At 40.5% G+C, this 15,691-nt stretch overlaps 1 protein-coding gene across 4 annotated transcripts in view; it reads left to right on the top strand.

Moving 5' to 3' along the window:
- Positions 1 to 13,859, top strand: part of inpp4b (inositol polyphosphate-4-phosphatase type II B) — a 221,976-nt gene extending 208,117 nt beyond the window's left edge. For 3 of the 4 annotated variants that reach the window (XM_051946192.1, XM_051946194.1, XM_022202573.2), the window contains 5 exons: positions 1,472 to 1,612; positions 2,047 to 2,144; positions 2,494 to 2,606; positions 4,766 to 4,920; positions 9,267 to 9,463. In XM_051946192.1, the coding sequence (XP_051802152.1) occupies positions 1,472 to 1,612; positions 2,047 to 2,144; positions 2,494 to 2,606; positions 4,766 to 4,920; positions 9,267 to 9,441 (682 nt within the window). In that variant the 3' untranslated portion in view covers positions 9,442 to 9,463. Of the gene's footprint in view, positions 1 to 1,471; positions 1,613 to 2,046; positions 2,145 to 2,493; positions 2,607 to 4,765; positions 4,921 to 9,266; positions 9,464 to 11,960 lie in introns of those variants that run through there. The other variant, XM_051946193.1, reaches the window with a different exon arrangement.
- Positions 13,860 to 15,691: the final 1,832 nt, after the last annotated feature.

The raw sequence follows: 15,691 nt of genomic DNA, 5'->3' as shown, positions 1-15,691 counted from the left end.
ATACATTTTAATGGTCAGCAGGGTTTTTAATCTGACACACCTGTGACTTTCTGGCATGAAAGAACTTTGTCGTAATCGCTACCTGAGAGCTTACAAATGAGCGGGTACTTATGTCTAATCTGTCAGAATATTGTAACCAAAGTGTATAATTAGTGCTAAATTACACGTTTTCTTCTTACATAACTTCCTGGTAAACTGTTAAGAAATTTATACGACTCATAAGATAAAGTGCTATCAGTTTGGCACCAGTGAAAAGGGTTGTTTGTTTAAAGATGCACTGTGCATTCTGTACTAATCCTGTTATCGTCTACTGGAGATTTACTGTGCAAAGACTTTAGCATTACCTCATTACAAGCGGACTGAGCTGCAGCCATTTCCTCTTCGACAAGAATCTGTTTACTGAAGCTCATTCAAGAATGCTGGCTGAAACCTTCGTTTCCATGTTTGGACTTTGAAACCACTTTTATGACGCCTCCAGCAAAGTGCTCAAACATTAGCCTGCTGTCTGTGAATTCAGAAGGTGAAATTTGATTAGGTGACTCATGAACCATGTAAACAACAGTATATTTACTGTCTACTGACCTGCTTTTTAAAAAAACTAATTATTCTTTTTGTAAAATTGTCAACAAAAGTTATTCTGATTGCGATTCTAAAAATGAATACTATTTATAATACCCATGTTTTATATTTAGCACACTGTCAAGCAAAGATAAAATGACTGTACTGATGAGTGGTTAACTGAAGTCGCAACAGAAATCTCCTTCACTTTTAGTTGCTTGCAGTCTGTGAATAAAATTCCAGACCCTAGGGTGTGAATTAGTGTCTTGTCTTGTCTTGTCTTGTCTTGTCGCAGGTTCTTCATTAAAGTCAGTATTCAAGTAATTATTATTGGTACATGTGAGGCATTATCCACGTGGAATCATAAAATGAGCAAACTTAGAAAAATTGCAGCAAAGCTCGGAGCTGTCTGGACCAATAAAAGACCTACATGACCTACGAAATGGAACAATGCCAAGCACGGGTGTTATCAGGAAGTAGATCATACTTCTCTATCTCTATGAACTTTGCTCCACATATGAAACAAATGACTTCTCTGCTGTCACACCACGGCAGGTGAAGTGTTGAAGTTGCTTGGAACGTGAACTCCTTCTTACTCGCTGCAATAAAACAATGATTTACTTGTGAGACAACAGTCAAACGACTGTAATCGAACTGTGCGAATAAGGCCAGCAGTGATATACGGATCTCTCACTCCTCCCACCTCCGTATCAGTCTGTCAGAAAATCTGTCCAGCACACTTACACTCTCTCTATCTCATGCATACATGCAGTTTGTCTTCTCACAGCTTGCTCAAGCCTGTTGTAGGTGTCACGTTGTACAACTTCCTAAATGCAAAGCGTATCGAGTGTCTTTTTAATTTCTTTTTCTCTTACGCCTTCTGATTCTCTTTTTCCTCTCTCCTTGCATTTAGAGACCACTTCACTATAGAAGTGCCATTACCACAGCTGGTTTTCCAGACCTTGCCAGAGGAGATCAAGGAGGGCAAGCCTCTACGAGTGTTCCCGGTGCTGTTTAACGTGGGCATCAATGAGCAACAAACTATAGCAGAGAGGTACCACAGACGCTCTTTGTTCACTCTGAAGAACTAATGCACTTAAGGACGAGCACTCTTCATGTGAACATGTTCGCCAAGGCCTCTTATACTTGACAGATGAAGAACTAGAGTGCTCATTCTTAATCTTTTATTCTTGACGAAAGTACAGAAATCATCCTTCATTGCTGCAGGCATCAAATCACTCGAGGCACGCTCACATTCCCCGAGTCACAAATAATTTATTAATATTGTATTTACCTGTGTTTAATGATGGCGCATGCTTTGGGTTGTCTTCAAAAAGCAAATGCATTCCTCGTCAAATGATGTTGTTTTTCTCTGAGTGCAGCATTTACCGCTGCGATTTGCTTGCACGTCAAATGACTTGACTGCTAACTGTGAAAAATTGATGACGTTCCTCTATAACTGCCCTTATTTTCCTGTCATCGCCTCAGGTTTGGAGACATCTCCCTGCAAGAAAGAATAAACCAGAAGAACTTTGAGACGTTAGAAGCCTATTACAAATCGTTAAGTGAAAAGGTGCCACTAGAATGTAAGTGCACGGGGTTTTTTTTTTTTTTTTGTCGTCTCTTTTGCCAAGGACAAATGCTCTTTAGCTGCACGTCTTTGAAACATACTGCAACTTGCAGGTCACAGTGCTGCAGAAAAAAAGAATCTTGCATTTTCTAGTCGCTACAAAGATGCGCAGAAAACCTGTTGTTACCCATCAATATTGTTGTATTGTAAATAAAACTTCTTTACAACAGCATGAAAAGTATTAAGGTCAGTCTGCCGAATCTGCACTCACTCCTGAGCTACAACCTGTCCTCGTAAACTTTTTTCCACGAAAGCCAAACGGGAAACAATTACTGGCAATGTGTTTTATGTTTTTCTACAAACAGGTCTACCGTGTTTTCAGACACAGACTGACATAAAGGAATTACTTGAAACCCTGGGGCAGAATGTAGTCACGAAGAAGAGAAAGAATGTGGAGATACTATGGATTGCTGGAACCGTGAGTACAGTTTGTCCTTGTCAAGAACGATGGATGTCTCTCGGACACATCACAAAATGTTCTGTCTTGTATAACAAAGGTAACTATGATCGCACTCCAATTCTTGATGTATTCCGGCATTATATTTTTGACATATTAATCTTTCACGGGCTTTAATGGGAGCACTGAGCCAAGCAACAAGCAACTGTTTGAGCATGATGGATTGACTTTGGAAGATGATACCATATAGACACGACCCTTATTATTTTACTTTATGCAGTAGCTTGAATTGAATTGTTATACGTGTTCTCACAGTCCTTATGATTCATTGAAGTCACTGCAAGAACATGTTAGAAGAAGACATAGTCTAAAAGCATGGCAGCAGCTCTGTGCTGATTTTAAAAGGGACATATCAGGCTTTTGTTGAAAAATGCTTCCTGCATGTCAGAAGCACAAGCTTCAGCCTGCTTCGAATGCCTCGTATGCAACAACCCCTCGACCAAAGTGATACTTGTTAGTGGGTATGCAACAGTAGGCAGGAGCCTTTGCTGCTACATTTGTGTAATCGTTCATGCCTACTCACACATTTCTGATGATACTTGAGCTTAAATACACTACCATTCAAAAGTTTGGGGTCACTTAGAAATGTCCTTATATTTGAAAGAAAAGCATTTATTCTCAATGAAGATAACATGAAATTAATCAATTAATACAGTGTAGACATTGTTAAAGTGCTAAATGACTATTCTAGATGGAAACAGCTGATTTTTAATGGAATATCTACATAGGGGTACAGAGGAACATTTCCAGCAACCATCACTCCTGTGTTCTAATGCTACATTGTGTTAGCTAATGGATAACTAATGATTAGAAAACCCTTGTGCAATTATGTTAGCACACGAATAAAAGTGTGAGTTTTCATGGAAAACATGAAATTATCTGGGTGACCCCAAACTTTTGAACGGTGGTGTAGGTACAGCTGCATTTACAAAATTGATTGGACCTGTATAAAGGACCAGTATACGATTCAGAAATCAGTGCAATAGGCTATATTGCCATTTAGTGTTGTGCACAGAACTGAGATCTTGTGTGATTTATTCAGTCAATGACTTTAGGATGTCCACCATACTTAGTTATAATGTTTTCCTTGTTCTTTCTCTTAGTGTAGTGTGTTACCATGTTTGCAGAAACTTTTACCTCAGATGACTAAAGTACTGAGATTCTACTCTCAAGGAGCTATGAATGATCAGAATTATCCTTCAAATTGCTGTCGAGACATTTCAATCTATGTGTTTTCTGACTAAAAGGATCTGTATTTAAAAACAAGCTCATTCAGCAGCAGAAGCAGAATTACCAGATATCGGTCACTTGAAAATAAAGCTCTCTAGTTACTCCGCCGGAGTTATGTGGCGATTGGTGTACGTTTGTCTGTCTGTCTGTTATCAACATTACTCAAAAACGGCCTGACGGATTTGGATGAAATTTTCAGGGAAGGTCAGAAATGACACAAGGATCAAGTGATTCGATTTTGGCAGTGTTGCAGCTTATAGTCTGGATCCATGCATTTGTTAAAAGATTTCTGTATCATTGCCAGACAGCGGCATGGCATCACTGTAACCATGACAACAAGTGAACACTACATCAGCTGCCTGCTGGCAATCACATGATTGCAATCCTACTACAAATCCGCCAATGCAGACTTATCAGGACTTATCCATTGAAAATGATACAAGGAACAACTGATTAAATTGTGAGGGTGTTTCCAAGTCACATCAATACATATTTAGGTCATGTGATTCTGTATCAGTACATTACGTACACATGCTTAACACACGCCTGTGCTCAGCGCAAGGTCATTTTGCTTGTGGGTACATCTTTTTATTAAATGACCACATTCTATGTTGCTGTGATTTCTGCCACAAATTTTCCAAGATTTCAACCGTCGGCAATGATACGACTGAGCAGCCAGAGTACTGCGCTCTCTGAATGCTTTTCTTGTTGAAAATTTGTAAACAAGCTTTGTAAAGAAAAAGTTAAAATCAGATATTTTAGCTTCAAATGATTTGAAGTGTATGTTAGAAGAAAATATAAAACAAAGCCCCGAATAAACTTTAAGTGACCAAAAAGCACCAACAATTTTCATTTATGGTGCGTGTAATGTTTTCTCCGCTTCCCTCCAGATCTGCCGAAGATTAAATGGCATCAGGTTTACCAGCTGTAAAAGTGCCAAAGACCGAACATCCATGTCTGTCACATTAGAGCAGTGTGCCCTCCTGCGTGATGAACACCAGCTCAGCAAGGACTTCTTCGTTCGTGCTCTGGACTGTATGCGGAGGTAAGACACTGAATAAAAGATGATGTCAAACTGTTATGGGTGCAAGTTATTCTTCAAGTCAGTCCTGTAACATGCTGCATTTCAAAAGCCAGCCAGAAAGACGTATTTTTGTGCTTTGACCTGCAGTATGCAGCCATTGGATAATTTAAATCCCTGAGACTTACCATCACATTCAGTAATGGGTGCTCAGTGTGATAAAATGCATTCTGGAGACGGCGTCCCTGTTACTCTGGGCAATCCACAGACCTCAACCTGAAAAGATTTCTCAAGTGATTTCAGAAAAATTTAAAAAAATCTCAGACATGTTTTTGTCATTTGGGTGACTTTTCGGTGTCACAAAAGACTTAGAAGTAGCACTGAATTTAGCTGAAATGAACCTGTTATTTTGAACATCTGGTTGAAGTAATAACCTGCACCCACGCAATCCATCACACGCATCAGAGACATTTTGTCTGCACCTTCACCTCCCAGCTGATATTGGTGTAAACATCATCCTGTGCTCCTTCCACCCTCCTTCACACATTCAAAGGCAGCCATGCATGTTCCTCTGCCGCTTTTAATGTCTGTCAGCAGGGTAAACATCTGCATCTGTCCACATCTGATAAGACTTTTTCTGAAGGCACTGGTGAGATGCACACCTGAAATGTTTGAGGTAATGACCTGTACAGGCCAGCTGATGGCAGCTGTGTTAGATGAAGAAAGAGACACAAATACAGAAAACTACCAATCATGCAATCATCAGTCACTCTAAGCAGTTCACATTTGATCAGGGTCGCAAATTGTTCCAGATTAAGCTTAGTAAATAAATATGCTAGTCACATGTCATACTTGTTTTTATTTGTCAGCACATCAAGATAATAGAGTAAATTAATGTGATGTCATGGACATTTTCTGATTTAATCTACAAAATTAACCCTATATAACCGTTTGTATCATATTTGTTACATGAGTTTCTGAGATCTCTATCTTATCAACAGGATTCAACATGATAAATAATGAAATATGCAGGACAAAGCTAGTTTTTGTTTCTAAAATCAACACTGTTGTGAACAAAAAGTTGTCAAAACTGCCCAATGTATCAAATGTGATACATAAATGCACTGGCTGTCCAAAAAAAAGTCACCACTTGGATTTAACTAAGCAAATATGTAAGAGCCTTCCATTGGATAATTACTGCAGTGATGAATATGTTTCAGCTGCAACAACTTATTTAACTCTAGCTGATGCAGTGAGGAGCTTCTCATTTCTTAAACAACCACATTGAAGACATATCCTGTGGTCATGGAAAGGATGTTAATCCGTCTCAGAAGAGTCAAATGATTGGCCTGAATTAAGCAAAGAAAACAACTAAGGAGATGAAACTACTAAAATCGGGTTAAGAACCATCCAACGCATTATTAAAACCTGAAGGATAGTGGAGAACCATCATCTTTGAGGAACAAATGTGGTTGGAACAAACTCTTAGATGATCATAGGAAATCAACAGTAGAACTCACAGCTATGTTTAATAGTGAAAGTAAGAGCATTTCCACAGAAAATGCAAAGGGAACTCAAAGGATTGGGACTAAACAGCTGTAGCTCTAGCAAAGCCACTGATCAGTGAGGATAATCAGAAAAAAAAGTCTACAGTTTGCTAGGTAGCATAAAGATTGGACTCTGGAACAATGGAAGAAGGTCATGTGGTCTGATGAGTCCACATTTACCCTGTTCCAAAGTGATGGGGGCATCAGGGTAAGAAGAGAGGCAGATGAAGTGATGAACTCATCATGTCTAGTGTCTACCAGTCTGTGGGGGTTAGAGTTATGATCTGGGGTTGGTCAGGTTCAGCAACATTATGTTCCCAAAGAATGAGGTCAGCTGACTACCTGAATATACTGAAGGACCAGGTCTTTACATCAGTGGAGTAGGGCTGGACCCGAATATTCGTTCACTACGGCGGTATCCAAAAAAATAGAATTGTCTGGCTTTTTGATGGATCAGGCTGTACAGGGTTAAGTAGTCAGAACCAAACAGCATCTGATGACTCTCCTCAAACCTGCAAAAGCAGAAATTTACTGAAGGCAAACCATAGAACATCACACACTGTGCTGCTTGAAAGAACTTTTTTGTCTTCTTAGCCAATATTTACATAGTCGTTAACATTTAATATGCTGCGTAACCCCAAAACACAAAGGAACCCCAACGGTTTCTGTCTCAGAAATGGATCTTAATAATAGATTTAAGTGCCAGCAGAGAGAACGCTTACATCTGTAACTGCATTATTTGCCAAGGAAATTACAGTTTTCAAGCATGTGAGAGGTAGCCTCGGGCACATGTGTAAAGTAGAATATAATAGGGTGCCGATTTTCCAACTGTGTCGGACTGTTTTTGATGTGTGAAAGGTGTGAATACATGCCACGCAGTTCCCCTAGGGCAGCGGCACAACGGTACAGTTTCATGTCTCAGATGACTGTATTTACATCCAAAAGCTTGAAAATGAGAGATTTAGGTTTTGTCTAAATTAAATGCACAAATGTGGTGAGAGCTGTCTAATTTTAATCAAATCTTTGATGAAGTGTGATGTCGGATGACCAGTCATATCCTGCACGCACAGTTTATTGATCTTCATTGACTGAGCTCACAGTACACAAAGACTACTTTAAAATCAGATAAGATTCTTAAAATGCTGACTGTTTGGTTCTAAATTAAAAAGGCTATGCATCTAAATATCCTCTTGTAATTGATTTGACCTGAATGAGAGGAAATGATTCTTAATTTAGTGTTGAAATGGGGCAAAAAGCATTGAAAATGTAATGACAAATACGGAGATTATAGCTCCTCTATTGTGTGTGTGTGTGTGTGTGTGTGTGTGTGTGTGTGTGTGTGTGTGTGTGTGTGTGTGTGTGTGTGTGTGTGTGTGTGTGTGTGTGTGTGTGTGTCATAAAGATTCACTGAAGGAGACTGTTTTCTTGGAGTAGGAATATAATCTAGACACTGATTGTTGTTGCTGTTTGAGTTGTCAAGTATAGTTCAAGGAATCTCCGTCACAGTCAGTGCCGTTATCACGATTAAATCACCCATCACCGTTTAACGTCATTACTTTAGTCAATAATTTATATTCATGTTGAGTCAGCGAAGTTTAAACTTTATGGGAAGCACTGCCTGTTTCCTTTAATAGGTGGAAATGCCTGGTTTGAATCTCGTACAGCTTGTTGTAGTCAAAAGAAGCCAATAGTTTGTGCCTTATATACCACTGTTCAAAAGTTTGGGGTCAGCCAGACAATTTCATGTTTTCCATGAAAACTCACACTTTTATTCACATGCTAGTCTAATCGCACAAGAGTTTTCTAATTATCAATGAGCCTTTCAACACCATTAGCTAACACAATGTAGCATTAGAACACAGGAGTGATGGTTGCTGGAAATGTTCCTCTGTACCCCTATGGAGATATTCCATTAAAAATCAGCTGTTTCCAGCTAGAATAGTTGTTTACCACATTAACAATGTCTAGACTGGATTTCTGATTCATTTAATGATATCTTCATTTCAAGAAATATTTTTATTCATAAATAAGGACGTTTCTAAGTGACTCCAACTGCTGAACAGTAATGTAACTACTGCTGTACGTCTGTGCGTCAAACCCAGAATGCAGATTGAGTATGTACAGTGTGCCTTTCTCTGTCTGTCAGGTATTTCATGTTTGCTCGACTAAAACCCTGAGGCACGTTTGTCTTTGTTTCAAAGGCTCAACAACCGACAGATTGTCATGAGTTTCTCACATGGATGTGTGATCTCTGCTCATGTCCAAAGGTTCTGATTATATCAAGCGAAGCAGTCTTACAGTTAGATAAAGATATTTTTAGCGCCATTAAGTCAAATCTGTCGTAAACAAAGTGTGGATGAAGTAAAATGCCATCCAGAAGGAAGTCAATGCTGCGACGGAAACCTAAAGCAATCCTCACATCCTACAGCAGCTGCTGAAATCGTGGCTGTACATCATTCTTTCACTTTAGTAAATGCATGTCAGATGTAATGAAGACGCATTCCGATACAACTTCTGTTGTTAAAGTTGCATTAAAAGCTGCATGCCTCCATCCTCCAATCACGTCATTTCATAATGTGGCTTACAGTACAACATGTTTCCCACATTTCTGCTCCATCCATCACCGCCTGCTCGTCTGTGGCTGCTCGTTAAGGCCTTCTTTCTGTGCTGCTGGCTCTGTGTCTAAGTGGGCCTTCTGGTGCGATCCTGCGAGGGCTCTCTGCACTGGAAAGTCCACTTAGACAGCATCTATACTGTACTAACACTATAGTATTTTGATCTGTCTCTGTTCGTTCTGCTTCACTCTGACGGGCGCCCCTGCAGTCGGCTCACCCAGGGAGATATTGGGCAGTGGGAGGACCCGGAGGCTGGCACCGTGACGGAGAACAAACCGGCGTCACGACACTTTTATCCCATTGCGCTGCTGCTCGTTAGCTCCCACTTACTGGTTGTGTGGCTCATTTTAAGTCTTGTTTTTCTGCTTGCAAAATATCAATAAACTGCTACCAGTGCCATCTCTACTCACTCCTTTCTTCTGTGTTCGCTGTTTTTTCTTTTGTGAATAGTGGTATTATGAGTTAACCGGCTTTTTGTCTGAAGGTAATTAGTGCAAGGGCTTTAATATCGACTTCCAACTGCAGGGCGTTAATCCCTGTGCAGTGGTGGAGACTGGGGAAATAGATTTAAGTCTGGTGGTATTAAGCAACATTATCGGCAATTAAACATTTACGGAGTCCTGATGTCCCAGGATAGTGTTTTTTTTTTTAAATTAAGTTAGTCCTCAATTCCTTACAAGAACAAACCTTCCCAGGATGAACACGGACAAAGTCCACACCAAATACTGTGTAGACAATATACATGAATACAATGACTTCATGGATTAACCTGGCATTATTCTGGATCTTTCTTCCTGCCAACAAGAAGAATGTACAGACTTTCCTACCCAAGCATAATAATTTATACTGAAAACATACACTACTGTTCAAAAGTTTGGGGTCACCCAGGCAATTTCATGTTTTCCATGAAAACTCACACTTCTATTCATGTGCTAACATAATTGTACAAGGGTTTTCTAATCATTAATGAGCCTTTCAACACCATTAGCTAACACAATGTAGCATTAGAACACAGGGGTGATGGTTGCTGGAAATGTTCCTCTGTACTCCTATGGAGATATTTCATAAAAAAAAATCCATCTAGAATAGTTACTTACCACATTAACAATGTCTAGACTGTATTGCTGATTCATTTAATGTTATCTTCATAGGAAAAAAAGCTCATTTGCACACAAAGTAGTTTGGTGGTTAGCACTTTCGCCTTGCAGCAAGAAGATCCCCGGTTTGTGTCCCGGCCTTCCTGGGATCTTTCTGAATAGACTTTACTTGTTCTCCCTGTGCATGCGTGGGTTTTCTCTGGGTTCTCTGGCTTCCCCCCACAGTCCAAAAACATGCTGAGGTTAATTACTGATTCTAAATGCGAGTATGATTGTTTGTCTCTATATGTAGTCCCGTGATGGACTGGAGATCTGTCCAGGTGTCCCCTGTCTTCACTCTAAGTCAGCTGGGATAGACTCCAGCCCCCCGTGACCCTAATAAGAAGTGTATAGATAATGGATGGATGGATGTTTTTGGACTGTGGAAGGAAAACCCACGCATGCACAGGGAGAACATGCAAACTTCATGAAGAAAGATCCCTGGAAGGCCCGGACGTGAACTGAGGATCTTCTAGCTTCAAGGCGACAGTGCTAACCACCGCTCCACCGTGTTATATAATGCTAATATAAATGTTTTCATTTTTTATCATCACTGTGGCGGATGAGAAATGACTGCCATGTTTAAGATGTTTCTGCTGTCTTTGAACTTCAGCACAGCTCTGTTTCTGCTGCAGGACAACGCTTCAGTCTCATGTTTCTGCTAATCTAACACTTACTGCTCTTGCTCCAGCCCATAATACGCCTCCAAACAGAAACATAATCTCTGATGAGTGACGGATTAACGGAGATACATGAATACAATGTCACGGCATGTCAAGATGCTGAAAACTGAGCGGATGAACCAGGAATTGGCTGAAAGACAGTTTTTGGAATTGACAGTGAAGTCTGTATTGTAATAAAGTGTGTCACCAGCTTGTTGCTAGGGCTCTTCATTTGCTTCCAAATCAAATATTGAATGTTGGTGGAAGGAGGAGGCGGAGGATGTGAGGACAGACGGCCGGCGAGGGGAAGCAGGGCCACTTTGTTCTGTGTTCGTGAAGGCTGAATAAGGTCACAATCTTCTCTATCAGCACTTGCCAGCATTCTTAAAAATCCTTGCTCAGCCTTGTGAACCCCTTTCTGCTCATAGATGTCATTTATCAGCGCAAACAACACAAAAAGTCATGCCAAGTAAATATTTAGGAGTTTGAGAGTATTTAAAAAAAAAAAAATCTGACTCTGATCAGCATCTGGTTGTGACAGAACTTTATAAATGAAAGCAGACACTCATGGAAAAAAACGTGTGAACCTCAGAACAGAAACAGCACTGGGATGTCACAATAATGGCAGTAAATAAAAAACGTTGTGAAATACTGACGCAGGGTTTGTAGGAAGTTGCACTGCAGGAGTAGTTTGTTGTGTATCCTCTGTGGCAGCTTAAGGGTTATAATACATCATTATATCCTTGTTACCGTAATAAAATAAAGTTATTACTAAGTCATTATGAAGACAGCAGATCTTTATTATGTGCCTGGTTTATTCTACTCCAGAAATGACTCACACACACACACACAAATACTAAAATATAGATATATATATAAATGGAAATAAAACCAAACTCAACAAGAACACAAGTTAGTATTCGAGGGAGCCATCTTGTCTGTATTTTGGTTGAGAAGCTTCTTTTTTGAAGCCTGTCTGTGTCTTTCTTTATCATCACAAATGTCACTGAAAACCCGCTCATGTTTACTTTTTGTTCTCCCGTCTTCTCCCACCATCCCTCGCTCCTCTTCACTCCTCTTCACTCCTCTTCATTTGATCATCAGAGAAGGATGTCGGATTGAGAACGTGCAAAAGAACATTAAATGCAGGAAATACGCCTTCAACATGCTGCAGCTGATGGCCTTTCCTAAGTTCTACCGGCCGCCGGAGGGGACGTACGGCAAAGTGGACTCTTAAAGAAGCACACCACGTACTGTAGAACAACTGGTGTCATCCAAGCATTCAAGATGAACGCCTAGAAATAACAGGGAATATGTGGATGTGTTTTTTCCCATCTGTTAATCCCTGTTTTTTTGTTTTTTCTCTGGTATGTGATGAGGGTACATAAATCAGTGTAGAGAAAAGGGATTCTTTAGATACCAAGCTGCCAAACATGTGTTTCCTGTTACAATAAATGCACTTTCTCATTCATTTTTCATGGCCCAAGCAGCAATAAGCAGTCTAACTGTGTGGGAAAATCAAAGCTGTACATAATCTGTGTGTGTGTGTGTGTGTGTGTGTGTGTGTGTGTGTGTGTGTGTGTGTGTGTGTGTGTGTGTGTGTGTGTGTGTGTGTGTTCTTGTACTTGCTACATGGTGAGTACCATTTTCTGCATTTAACTATCAAAGTGAGGACATTTTTACAAAGTGAGGACATTTTGGCCGGTCCTCACTTTGAAACAGCCATGTTTGAGGGTGAAGACTTGTTTTTAGAGAACAGGTATGAATTGAGGTTTGGTTAGGGTTAGGATTAAGTTTAGGCAATCAGTTGTGATGGTTAAGGTTAGGGTAAGGCTCTAGGAAATGCATTACGCCTATGGATGTCCTCACTAAGATAGAAGTACAAACATGTGTGTGTGTGTGTGTGTGTGTGTGTGTGTGTGTGTGTGTGTGTGTGTGTGTGTGTGTGTGTGTGTGTGTGTGTGTGTGTGTGTTCTTGTACTTGCTACATGGTGAGTACCATTTTCTGCATTTAACTATCAAAGTGAGGACATTTTTACAAAGTGAGGACATTTTGGCCGGTCCTCACTTTGAAACAGCCATGTTTGAGGGTGAAGACTTGTTTTTAGAGAACAGGTATGAATTGAGGTTTGGTTAGGGTTAGGATTAAGTTTAGGCAATCAGTTGTGATGGTTAAGGTTAGGGTAAGGCTCTAGGAAATGCATTACGCCTATGGATGTCCTCACTAAGATAGAAGTACAAACATGTGTGTGTGTGTGTGTGTGTGTGTGTGTGTGTGTGTGTGTGTGTGTGTGTGTGTGTGTGTGTGTGTGTATGATGCTATTGATCCTTTAAGGAACTCAACCAGTTGAACCTGTGTTGGTATGCATGAACATTTCCCATCATAGCTTTTACAGTGGTGTGTGTGTGTGCGTGTGTGTGTCAGCCGTCAGGTTTGTTTTTGGTTTTGTGATGATGATGCCCGTGCACATTTGGCCCGTTTCTGTAACAGCCACATACCCCAGTGAATTTCTGTGGTATAAATACTGCTCTCACCATGAACTGGAACATTTCCACGGGTTGAGATTTAAGAGATGAAATTGCAACATTCAAAACTAAAATCAGGACCTTGTATGCAAGAGACTGAGCACTTCTGAAGCAGCTATGCTTTATTTTATGCTGTCACATATCTAGGTCATTTCCCTGTATTGTCTTCAGTGACACTCCTCAGGGAGTTGTAATATAAATACTGGTATACCACAGCAGCAGGGTGTTCTGTTTAGTTTTATATCCCATAATACAGCTCGGTGAGAGCACATGCAGCACCGGTGGAGGCTGAACATTGGACCATCATTTCTTAATGCTATAAAGCAAATTCCATTGTTTATTTTTGTATTGTAAAATGATTTCGTGCTGTAATGGTTGATGTCTTGGATTTCATTGCTTGTTTAAAATGATACATTGTGTTACTCATTTGACATTTACAAATGTCTATTTAAAATTAAAGTTTGATGTTGATATTGACTGTACATTCCATTCATTCATTCATTCATGCATTATCTATATACTGATTAATCCTCATTAGGGTCAGAGGACACCCTGGACAGGTCACCAGTCCATCACAGGACTACATATAGAGACAAGCAATCACACTCACATTCACACCTACAGACAATTTAGAGTTGCCAAGTTTTTGGACTGTGGGAGGAAGCCAGAGAACACCCGCACATGCACAGGGAGAACATACAAACTCCATGCAGAAAGATCCTGGGAAGACCGGGACATGAATCAGGGGTCTTCTAGCTGCAAGGCGACAGTGCTAACCACCAACCCACTGTGCAGCCCCTGTATACTCATCTTTGTGCAATAATTTGCCTACTGGTGCTCAGTTTCACAGATCTAAATAGTTATTTGCTCTCTTTTAGGGTCCTTGAGAAGCTACTGTAAACCTCCTTTAGATTCTTCGTCAGGAGCAGAAAAGAGAAATCCAGCGGCTTTTTACTGAAGCTACTAGAGAGGATTTGTAGATTACATTGTGTGCAGTTGTGTAAAATATGTGTGCAAGGGAGAGGGAATAATAAATAAAATATATACTGATCAGGAAAAACGTAATAGCCACCAGCCTAATATTGTGGTGGTCCCTTTATGCTGCTAAAACGTCTCTGACTCAGTGGGGCATGGACTCAGGACCTCTGGGGATGTCCTGTGGCAGTGAATTCTGTTTGTCCAACCTAGATCAGACTGATCCTGGACCATCCCACAGACGCTCAATACGATTTAGATGTGTGGAGTTTAGAACGCGGGTGAACACCTTATCTCTGTCGTGTTCCCCAGGCCGCTCCTGTCCTGAGCAGTGTTTGTGGTGTGTCGGAGTGCATTATCCTGATGAGGGTGGCAAGTGGAATCAATGACTGCTGTTGCTGTGGGGGGGTTGCTTGACCTGCACTGTTTAGGTGTTCGGTACATGTCAAACATCCACATGAGAGTCAGGACTCAAAGTTTGCCGGTGGAACGTTGTAAAAGCGGATCCATCCATCCGTCCATTTTCCTCCGCTTATCCGGGGTCGGATCGTGGAGGCAGCAGAAAAAGCAGGTCATTCCAGACATCCCTCCTCCCGGTAAATACCTCCCTTTTAATCCTCACCGGTCATATATAATCTTCTTTCTGATTTTGGCAGCTGCGACTAAGATCTGATACGATGTCCTTTTGTTTCCTCTGTTAGTGGCGTTGTTGGCTGTGTGTGACCATGTATTGTCTGTATTTCCCTCTTCCGACTGGATAATGGTCCTCTAACTGCAACTCAACTCCAGCACTTAGAGAGAGAGAGAAATAGAAATACATCCTCTCAGCTCATCTGGTTTCACTCCGACAGTTGGGCTTTAGAAGAAGGTTCTGATGAAGATGGTTCCTTCAGTCAAATGTTGATTTTCTGTCATGGGTTGAATTTCAAGGTTGTTCAATGTCAAGGTAATTTTCTTTCAAGGAAAGAACATTACAGCATGACAGCAACCGTCATAACACCTGAAATACAGTCCTAGCGGCTGCAGGTATAAACAGCCATAGCTGAGGTTTCAATGACTGTCAATGGTGTCAAACCAGCAGCGGCTACAACACAATAAATTATAGCAATTAGAACACAGCTCAGCCTTTCTTTTCCAGCCCAGTATCATGGTCTAAAATGAAACTGATTCACAAGTGTAGAGAAAAAAGGTTCACTAAATCCCAAGCCTGTTTTTGAATGTGACATGTGTACACTACCTGTCAAAAGTCCACACACACCTTCTCATTTAATGGTTTTTCTTTATTTTCATGACTTTACATTGTAGATTCTCACTGAATGCATCAAAACTATGAA

Source organism: Acanthochromis polyacanthus, chromosome 3, assembly GCF_021347895.1.
Source record: "Acanthochromis polyacanthus isolate Apoly-LR-REF ecotype Palm Island chromosome 3, KAUST_Apoly_ChrSc, whole genome shotgun sequence".
NCBI classification, from domain to species: Eukaryota; Metazoa; Chordata; class Actinopteri; family Pomacentridae; genus Acanthochromis; species Acanthochromis polyacanthus.
Note: the sequence above shows the minus strand (reverse complement) of the source record. Positions and strands in the feature narration are given on the sequence as shown.